Source organism: Brachyistius frenatus, unplaced genomic scaffold (assembly GCF_029030835.1).
Source record: "Brachyistius frenatus isolate BFR_SWC_R1_liver_20210118 unplaced genomic scaffold, ASM2903083v1 Contig_9, whole genome shotgun sequence".
NCBI classification, from domain to species: Eukaryota; Metazoa; Chordata; class Actinopteri; family Embiotocidae; genus Brachyistius; species Brachyistius frenatus.
Genome location: NW_027210608.1, coordinates 7,039,220 through 7,049,401, shown reverse-complemented (window position 1 = coordinate 7,049,401; position 10,182 = coordinate 7,039,220). Strand labels below are relative to the sequence as shown.

Genomic DNA, 10,182 nt, shown 5'->3' with positions numbered 1-10,182 from the left:
TTTTGTGAGGTACAGTTGAAAATTAATTTAAATCATGGTTTGGGGAAAAACATAATTTTATATACAGCTGCATGCCAGTGGAATTAGCTGCCTATCTTGTTGAAGCTAAAACAAGATGAGTTTTTAAATCAGATCTTGATGTTTTTGTCTATAAGTGTTTTGTCACTCTTGCTTGACACAGTCTTATACAATCTGCCATCTCGTACTGCAATAGAGGACCCGATGGAAATAAACCATATGGTTTTATTGTGCATTTTTATTATTGGTTCATTTTTAAAACACTTTATATGAGGTCTGTCAACTGTGACCAGCCTATCATTTTTGTTTTAAGTGTCGTCAAACAAATCTGGAAAGCCTCACTCTCATTGGCATCGAGGTCAAGGTCTTTCCAGTCTGACAATGCTTTCAGCCAAACGCAATCAATTTCAGTCAAAGTTCAAGTGCCTCAATACAATTTAAAGTGGATTTATATTAAGATTACATGTTGATCCATACCACTGTATGATTACGTGTCGGTGCTGGATAGCCACAACATAACTTCCCTTGATTGCAAGAACACATAAGTGCACTTACGTCACAAAAGCACAGCAACAAGGTTAATGCTCAAAGCATGTCTGCAACCACGGGAATCTCAGCCCACTTTAAAAAAAAAAAGTGACCTTTACATAGAAATTTACCAAACAAGCCATTACACCATTTAATTAACAGCAAAATGTCTGAGCAACAAATTATCTCTGTCACAGTTCACCTGAAAGGTTGGTATTGGTTTCACAGAATATTTGGATAGTTGAATTATACACAAACAGTATGAAAGTATGAAATCTTCACCACATATAGCTTATTTTAAGGACTTTTTTTTTAATTGCTTAACATTATGTCGAACTACTAAAACATGTTTAATTTAATGCAAGTCTCTCTGTAACAGCAATAGAAATACAAAAACTCATTTCCCTGCTAATTTTTTTTCTTTCAAAAAGATATTGCTCATCAGTGACCTAAACAAATAGTGACCAGAGGAAATGGCTTCTGTTTCATGAGAATGAATTCTGTACAATAATACAAACTTGTACTGTTGAACAGGGGCTAAAAAGAAAAATGAGGCAAAGACTTAAAATAATCCATAGTGGATGGTATCCAGATTTCATATTTAATATCATTCATATTCAGTTGTCATAAAATACTTCACATATTTTTCTCAAAGACAACAATTCAACAGGAAAGAAAACAAGACTTAATTTATCTTTAAGAATGCGGTTTCACATTCTGAAGATTACAAATAAAGATTGACTTCAATTTAAATTTAGCCTAGATCCCTCACAAAAATACTTTTAAAGCTTGGATTTCTCAAATGTAAACACCCTATCCACATTTCTACAAAATGTTCAAACAGATGGTACAAAAAAGCCAGTTGGGTTTGACAAAGTCTAACTTAATTCCATTTTGAAAGGCATGACTGAGGTTTCCCTGGACGTAGTTTATCCTTCTTGAGTGCTGAAGTGTGGGGACCTCACTCCCGATGGACCAACACGAAGAGACCCAGCATGAAGAGAACAGCATACTGCAGAATGAAAACAGTGAAATAAGTGGTGTTGTGATGTAAAGCTTTCAGCTTAAAAACTACCAGAATCTTGTCAACTAGTACTAATCGACAGGAATGACCAACTTACCTTGAACTTGGGGTAATCATTCATGAGAATGGTGACAATTCCAATGTATGGCACAAACCTGGAGATTACAACATCGCTTACAGTCAGGAAAATTCATTGATACGTAATACATGTCAGTTTGTCAGGTCAATTCACACCCCTTTGAGTAAAACATATAAACGAGAAACTTTGTGCGGAGCTGATAATGATTGTAACAACAAACACAGAGTAGATGTCAATAATGAATGAATGAATGAATGGTGATCATATTTTCAGGAATATCATTCGCCGAATGAAAAACATTTCTACAACAACACGGGAGTGTTACACAGTAACGTCACAGTAAACGCACTCATTTGACAGGAATACGAAATGAAACACATCCGTGATATAAACAACATTTGGAAGAGACATGTTGACATAAAGACAGTAGGTATTCTATGAGCAAATTGTTTTCTCTTCAAAGAGGCCGGCGTGAAAGCTGTCGATCTCAAAGACAACCGAGATATAGGTGTTACTAATGATTTGGACGAGTTTCCTCTAAGGAAATGGAGTAAATTTAAGTTATATTGTCAATGAAATAATGTAAAATGATATTATATTTAAGTAAATAAACATTATTTGTTAATACAAAAGTATGGTGAAGCAAGTTTTTCTGGAAAAAAGGACAGTTATGACTGACGGCCAGCGAGCCGCTAGCTATCCCTAAATGGCTACCCAGTAGGTGATAGGTGTCAAACAAGAAACTAAAAGCTTGTTAATTAAATGACAATTGACCCTTCATATTTTACTGTATATGGGTGGCAGTTTATATATATTTTGTCAATAAGTGTTGTAAAGAATAAACTTTTTATTATATTTCATAAAAGTTCATTTTCCAAGATCTTGAGACACCTTACATCTGCACATCACAGCACACAAATGTATGATACAGTATGCAATTATGCCTCGAGAGCCTTTCTAGAGCCGCCGGGATTTACATAGAAATCTGCTGGCAGGGTGCACTTTGCTAATACACAAAAACATCTCAAGTATTTTTCAAACCTCCACTGAGACAACGACACTCTGGGGAAAAAATGCAAAGCAAAGGTTACCTGAAGACAACTCCAGAGCTATTTATCTTAGTTTGTAGCTCACCAATGCTCTGATTCACAAAGTTAATTCATGAATACGGTCACTGTGGGAAATATAGAACACTGCATAGTCTGATCACAAACAACACAAGCATCAAGCTTTACAGGGGGGGACTATAATTCAAATTATACACCATAGGCTCCTTCGTTGGGGCTCCCATTTACCTCTTGTATCACTATAAATCCAGCTTTAACAATTAAGGTACTTGTCAAAATAAATTCAATCCAGAGGGAAAAAAAGAAGGCCACAGTTCTTATGCAGCACAATCAAAAGATGAATTTCGGAGATGAACAGCTGCTACATATACCTGTTCAGTGCCCTTCCTTCCCCTCTCATGCATAAGGACAAGCGCTGATAGGGAGGACGAACCTCCCCGAGTCTGACCTTGTTACATTTAAATTAACTAGAAAAGACAACAGAACAACACTAACCCCAAATCTTAAAACAGGGCAAGATGAGAAATTGCTGCTTTTTGTAAATGACCTTGACAGTTTCTCTCAAAGAAAAACACGGCTGTCATACTCGATTCCATTAAGTGATGCTTTTATTGTGTTTGCCCCGAACAGAAATGTGTTGGCCACACATACTGTTTTATCTTGCCAATAAAGACTATTTGAATTCAACACATCTTCCCTGTCCGGCACTTCAAACTTTCACGGGTTGCAATTCTACAGCTTTGATTTGGAAACATATTGAGCAGCTCAAATTATCTGCATCAAATATGGTTTTAAGATATTTGTACTATTATGTACTTTTCCCCACAAATATACTCACCCCCTAGCTCGTCCCACCACATCTTTTTTCTCCAGCCAGTGTTGGCCCTGCTTGTACAGCCCTCTGTCATCCACCGCATTGTTGTCCCCTTTGGTCAAAAACTTAATGTCTCCATTTTCCCTGTGAACAAAGCATCAGCATGATTTTAATGAGGATTCACAAAGAGTATGAAATGTCAGCATTATTTAGCATTGATGTCAATAGAATTCAATATTATGAATGACACTCAGCTTTGATGGACAGGAATGGGACTCTGTGATACTGGAAGATCAACTTCACCAGGGATAAAAACACTATTAAAATACGCATACATACTTTTCATGGATCTTTAGGACTCTGTGTACTATTGGGATCTCTCGGCCTTCTATCCTGAAGACAACAATCTCTCCGACTCTGATGGGATCCTCAACCCGGTTGGTCAGAAACAAGAGGTCTCCTCTGTGGAAAGCTGGCTCCATACTGCCACTAGAAAAATATAGGTATGTATTACAAAATTTAGCTGGTACCATTTGATAATTTAAACAAGAAATGTCCTTTTTTTTTAAATTAATAATATGCTATGCATAGCTCATCCTTTGCTTTACAGACATCTCCTGGAAGAGATACATTTTATAAAAGATTTGAAAAACAACTATATGTTTACTATATTTAGAATTGTTTAACATCAGAAATTAGGACTCAAATGTGTCCATTAGAAAATTTTAATTTTTGCAATGCCACAAAAGCACATAAACATCTACTTTGAACATGACAGCTCAACATTGCGTGGCTTATATTAGGACCAAAACTGCACAAAGACATCACTACCTACCGGTGATTGAACCACACTTCTCCCATTGCGTAAAACTTAAGAGGTAATATGACATCGCAAAGCTATATACCTATTTCAGTCAGAAAAGAAAACATTTACTGGACAATCATCTGGCAAAAGGAACCTAACTTAAAAGAGAGTTACAGATCATAACACGGTTTGAAGAGCAGAGTGGACATGCTGTATCTAGCGTTACAGATCTTGAGAGGTGGTGCGTTCATCAAGGTTCCCGTGCTAATCGAACTCAATTCAATTCAGACTGAGCATGTGACGTTCCCCAATAACTATCGTATGCTTCAAAGTACACAGAGAGAGACGCTAACAGAAGTATAAAGAAAATACGAAACCTGCAGGACAACATCGAAGACACAAAAACACAAACAGGAAACTGCAGCTTCTGCAGGATATGTGTTGTGAAATAATGTTGAGGTGGCAGTGGTTTGCTTATTGTATTAGCATCAGGCTTCAAACAGAAGTCAATGTTAAATGAGGAAGTAGCAGTTTATGCTCTGCAAGGAAGCACTAAGCTCCGTGCTGAATTATCCATACCTGAATTTGTCATCGATTCGTCATTATGATTTATTTTTAAATAAAAATGAAAGCTAAATCATTTTTAAACATGCTTCTTAAATGTGAATTTTTGTTTTTTTTAGGTCCTCGACTGTGATAACAAATTGAATTTATTTTAGTTGTAGGATATTGATCTGGGGGGGGAAACAAAATCAAGACATTTTTGCTGCACTTTGAGTGTTGGGAAACACTTGTCAACATTTTTCATAATTTTCTAATATTTAAAAAGATCAGACAGCTAACTGATTAATCGAGAAAATAATTGATAAGATTATTTGATAAATGAAAATAATTGTTATTTCTACCACGCTAACCAGTTCCTTCAGTTCTCACAACACAGTGCAGAATAAAAATGTAGGTCAGGAATCAAAACCCCAGCAAATATGAGCAACTTACCTGAGGACAACAACAATGGGACTCTCACTGCCAGTGACGACCATCAGTCCTTTCCAGATCATCAGAGCAGAGGACACAATCATACCAAAGTTCAGCACCTGGTAATAGAGCTGCAGACAGGATGGGGACATTTCATTTTAGTGACGTGCACCTGGATAACCAGCAGTCAGCTCTTCTTTTTTTTTTTTAGGTAAAAACTAACTCGAGATGAATTTAATAAACATGATTAATCCACACTTTGTTAGTAAAAAAAAAACAAAAAAACACGACATTCACTGGTGACTCATTTGTAAGCACATCTGCCGGTGGACTAGCGGTGCCATGAAGACAACAGCTGACTGAAGGCAGGATTATTGTGGTAAACGAGGTTTGCGGACATATTTTAGGCTGCAGTCTTTTGGAGACCGTGTAAGACACGTGTGCGTGAAAACTCCGGAGGTCGCCGACATCAGGCAGACAGGCTGCGGCGTTAAACCGCGGCTAGTTGTCGTTAGCTCCGAGGTCTCTCACCGGACAAAGAGGCAGAGGAAACTCGAGCTCCGGTAACCTTACCTGCCGCTTATTCATGCGACGGACATCGTCGAGAAAGTCTAACGATAACATTGTTGCAAAAACTAGAGAGTAGAAAAAAAAAAAGCACCTAAATCACATCAAAACGTTTAAAGTAACGAGCATATGGATGCGCGGTCGAGCTGTGAAACTTGCATCCGAATCTTCCGGGTGCGCTCGACCGGAAGTCCCGCCCACATGTGCGCTGCGAGGTGAGGTGTCAGTTCAGGATACGAGAGAGGGGCAGAGGGTGGTTTCCAAAAGTACGAAGCTGAAGAGAAACGTGTTGCTGGCTCTGTCCTCAAATGCTGCTGCACCGGAGTGGTTTAGGATCACACAAGAGGCTGTTTATTCACGAGAGGAACATATTAAAAGAGGCTCGTTTGTGTTTAGCTGGGATTTATTCAACTGAGATCAAGATTTATTTTAAACGTGAATTAGCACTATATAGCGATGAACAGCTTAATAGATAAATAGGTAGATAGGTATTTATTTAGAGCAGGTTCGAATAAATGTTGAAAGTATGTGAGTGATATATACCTCTTTTACCCAAATTGAAAGTTTTTCGGTTTAAGTGGACTAGACCGATGCACAAAAGAGCCCATGTATTGTGTGGAGATGATCTTGAGTAAAGGTCGGATATTTTTTGGTGACACAGTGAGCAAGCGGGTGACTGTATGAGGGAATAAGCTATCCCCAAAGTCGTTTGCCATAATCAAAGCATATAAAAGATAGTTTTTAAATATGAAACGTAGCATTGAAATGTGCTATTTTTTTTTTAATGTAAAAACTATCTTTTATATGCTTGCACTATACAAAGGTGCATCAGAGTTACTATACATAGTAGGTTACAATACTTGCGACTCACACTGCTATAGGAGATAAAAAGCAGTAAGAATAAGAGTTGGCAACTGTGGATCAAGTGTAAGATGTAGAACATGATAACAATCTTCATCAGTGTCCAGTTAGAGAAAAGGTGTGAAGGCTGATGGTTCCTCTGAGAAAGGATCAGTCCATGATGCTCTATCAGAGAATTGAGTTTGAGCCCCAGGATGCCGGCCTTTTTCATGAGTTTGTCAATTATGTTACTGTCAGCTGTTCTCAGCCTGCTGCACCAGCACACCTCAGCATACAGCAAAGCCCTGGTCAACATCTGCAGCATGATATTGCAGATGTTGAAAACTCTCCTAGATACAGTTCGTCCTCAACCGCCACTATGGCTGTACACATAAATACAGCTACTGACTGAGATGATTAAATGTTCTGTTAACCTAATGAACCCAGCAAAAGCATCTGGTCCTCAGTAACATTTCATATTTATAGGTTAAAGCAAGAATAATCTTGTATTTTTTATCTTGGCCACCAGAGGTAGAATAACACAACATGTTGTAGTATGGTATATTTTAAATTTTGTGCATTATTTGGAGTCTTTCCTTTGGGACCTGATGAGAGTATGTTCAACATTCACTTTTCTGTTTGTTTCCGTCGCTGTCCCCTTCACCTAATATAGCTATCTTATCCCGAGCTCCTAAATACTCTGCTTTATTTAGATACCAGTATCTTACTTACTTTGTCTGACATTTGTTTTTTGTGCAGGTACCCTTAACTGAGTTTATCAGATCTGTTTTAGCAGTTGTTGACTGCTGATGACAGAAATGAGGTCGATAAGAGAAGTGAGACTAAACCAAAACAATATAGTAATTGTGATGGAGTCATAAACCAAACAACCAGCAATAAAAATCTATTTTAATTATTATAAGGACATATTAATGGGCAGTTAAAGGTGGGTAAACTTCATTCTGCAAATAAAACAGAGTACAGAGTCATGACATGAGTTTACTTTCCACTACAACCTTAATTAACATCTCTCTTAATCAAAATTGTAATTATCCAAATAAATATAAAAAAGAAAAATATCAGCAGGCACCTGACCACAAATTATTACCTCATTGTTTTTATGATAGACGATGTCCAATTTCCCTAAAGGAAGTGCATATAACTGAGTAGATAATGTAATTGGTGACCACTCACTTGAAACCCACCAACGCTCTCTGGATGTTGACTCAGCCTTTAGAGATGATTAGTAATTCACAGGCCACGTGTGTGAGCCCTCATTTAAAAGTCAGGTTTGATGTTGGCATTTCTATGACTCATTCAATTGTGTTTGTGTGTGTTTCTTGGCTGTTTAAAAGCTCATTTTAATTTCACAACATTTTGTTTCCCCCTGATACAACATGTTGCAGTAACACTGTTTGGTTTTCCCATGACACTGTGTCATCAGGGACATGCGTATAGAGCAGTAATGACGGGGCTTGTGTCATGTTAGACTGCTGAAATGTACCTTAATAAAACGTAACTTTAAAAATGTGAGATAGTTTAGCTGCTACATTTTATATTTTTTTTTGCCTATTGTACATTAATAATTAAGGTTTTTGTTTTTTTTACAACATTGGTCATCAACAGTAAGAATGTGTACTTTGTTCATTATTTTCTCCTGAGTTAGAATATAAGTGATCGATTCCTCATTGAAAAATTATGAACATTTACTCATGCCACAAAACCTTTGAGTTACATGAGCAATCAGACCCTCATGCAAAAACATTCTCGTGCAGGGAAGAACAACAGCTGTTAAATTCACACACTGCCCAGTGCAGTTATTCATTAATGGCTATTCAGCAGTTTTCAAACTCATATTGTTATTTTTTTCTTATTTCTTAAAGAGCAACATGTTACTGAAATCTGTCTGTCTGAATCCAGATTTATAAATAAGCATAAATCAGCAAAGCCAGCGCAAATGGTTTTATGCAGAACTGAATATCACAGTTGGTTTGTGATGTATTTACACTCCATCAGATCGTTCTCTCAGTGTTCCTGCAGGCCTCCCCTGTGTGAGCAAAGGGCAGTAGTGTGAGGGGATATATATGTGCCCTACTAATAAAGTTTTATCCCACCAGAGGCACAGAGTGATGTTGTAAAAAAAAATTAGGACACCTGCTGAAGCTGTTTAGAGCCTGTGACTCTTGAATATGAATATTTCTACAAAGTGGGGATCCCAGGTGATAGCCAGTGTATGTTGTTGTAGATATTATAGATATTTATGACACCCTGCTGTCACACAAGGTGGCTGCGGGGAACTTTATGTAAAACATTGTGTTTTTTTAACAGATTTTTTTTTCATTGACCAATTTTTGTGTTCAGATTATTGCAATCACCTCCTTTTCCTCTGCAGTATACAGTATGTAGCCAACACTGATTTTATTCAGGTTTAGCCTTTAAGTTCTCTTGTGAGAGAAAATAATGTGAGATTTGCATCAGAATGTCATTATTTAATAGTCAGCAAAAGCTCACTGTGATATGGTAGATTATCTCAGCAGCACTGACGGTCAACTCAGCGATGGCACCGAGACCAGTGGCAGCCTGCGACTTTTGGAGGACTGGAGATAAAACTTTTTTCAAATGCCAGCTAGTCTGTGGCATTTAAGAACGTGTGATCCTTTTCATAAAATCTGGCTAAATGGTCACAACCACCCTGACCCGCCAATGGTAATTGAGGTCAGTCAGGTACAACAATGTGAGGTCGGAATCACAGCCAGCTCTGTGAGAAAGTGGTTCTTAGATACCACACCTTTGAGCCTCTGTTTCTGCTTTGAGTCTTTTTTCTATTTGCTTTAACGGGAACTTATGGACTGTACTTCCTCTTTAAATATACTACTGACATAACCTTGTTCAGCTCACGTAGACCAAATGTTCTCCTTTCCTTTGCTATTGCCTGTGTTATCTGTCAAAACTATCAAAATGAAATGCAAATAAGATCTTTTGTGTTGAGCATGTTTTTACATGTTGTCTCGTAATGAGCACGAATGTGAGACTGAATGCTGCAAATGTGTTTAATGTGCTAAAGACCTGGCAGCTGTGTGAAAGATCTTCACATCAACTCAACATTATGTCTTAATAAATGGAATGGGAATTACTTTGGCCTAAATGTACATGCAAAATCTCTACAGTTAAGGACTAACAATTCCCTCATTTGCTGCGTCTTATCATGGGTATTAAGGCTGTGATCACTCAGTGATTTTATTGCATTTTGTCAGAGCTACTCAGTGTAGCATGAGGAGCTGTGCCAATGCATCTTTTCTCTGTAATTTCTCCACTTCACTCATAATTTTTCTATTAACGTCTGGCGGGAAACATTTGGAATAAGGACTCATTCTCTGACGTTGTTCATCTCAGGCACATGTGATTTCTCAGACAGACAAAGATACACTGTGAAGAGATCATAGAAAAGTGAACACTTCAAGATTT

At 37.6% G+C, this 10,182-nt stretch overlaps 1 protein-coding gene across 1 annotated transcript; it reads right to left on the bottom strand.

Moving 5' to 3' along the window:
* Window positions 1–449: 449 nt before the first annotated feature.
* sec11a (SEC11 homolog A, signal peptidase complex subunit) lies at window positions 450–6,062 on the bottom strand. Its single transcript, XM_069690535.1, has 6 exons — window positions 5,884–6,062; window positions 5,332–5,441; window positions 3,870–4,019; window positions 3,555–3,674; window positions 1,668–1,725; window positions 450–1,558 (listed from the first exon to the last, which is right to left on the bottom strand). Exons 1-6 carry the CDS (start codon window positions 5,932–5,934, stop codon window positions 1,508–1,510), a joined length of 540 nt encoding a protein of 179 aa, XP_069546636.1. The 5' UTR covers window positions 5,935–6,062; the 3' UTR covers window positions 450–1,507.
* Between the last annotated feature and the right edge of the window lie 4,120 nt (window positions 6,063–10,182).

Bases quoted from the DNA above. Each gene is read 5' to 3' on its own strand.
- sec11a (XM_069690535.1), bottom strand. From the start codon at position 5,934: ATGTTATCGTTAGACTTTCTCGACGATGTCCGTCGCATGAATAAGCGG. The intron at 3,675-3,869 runs GTATGTATGCGT...CTTTGTTCACAG, and splicing joins GTCCTAAAGATCCATGAAAA to GGAAAATGGAGACATTAAGT. The intron at 1,559-1,667 runs GTAAGTTGGTCA...TTCATTCTGCAG, and splicing joins ATGATTACCCCAAGTTCAAG to TATGCTGTTCTCTTCATGCT.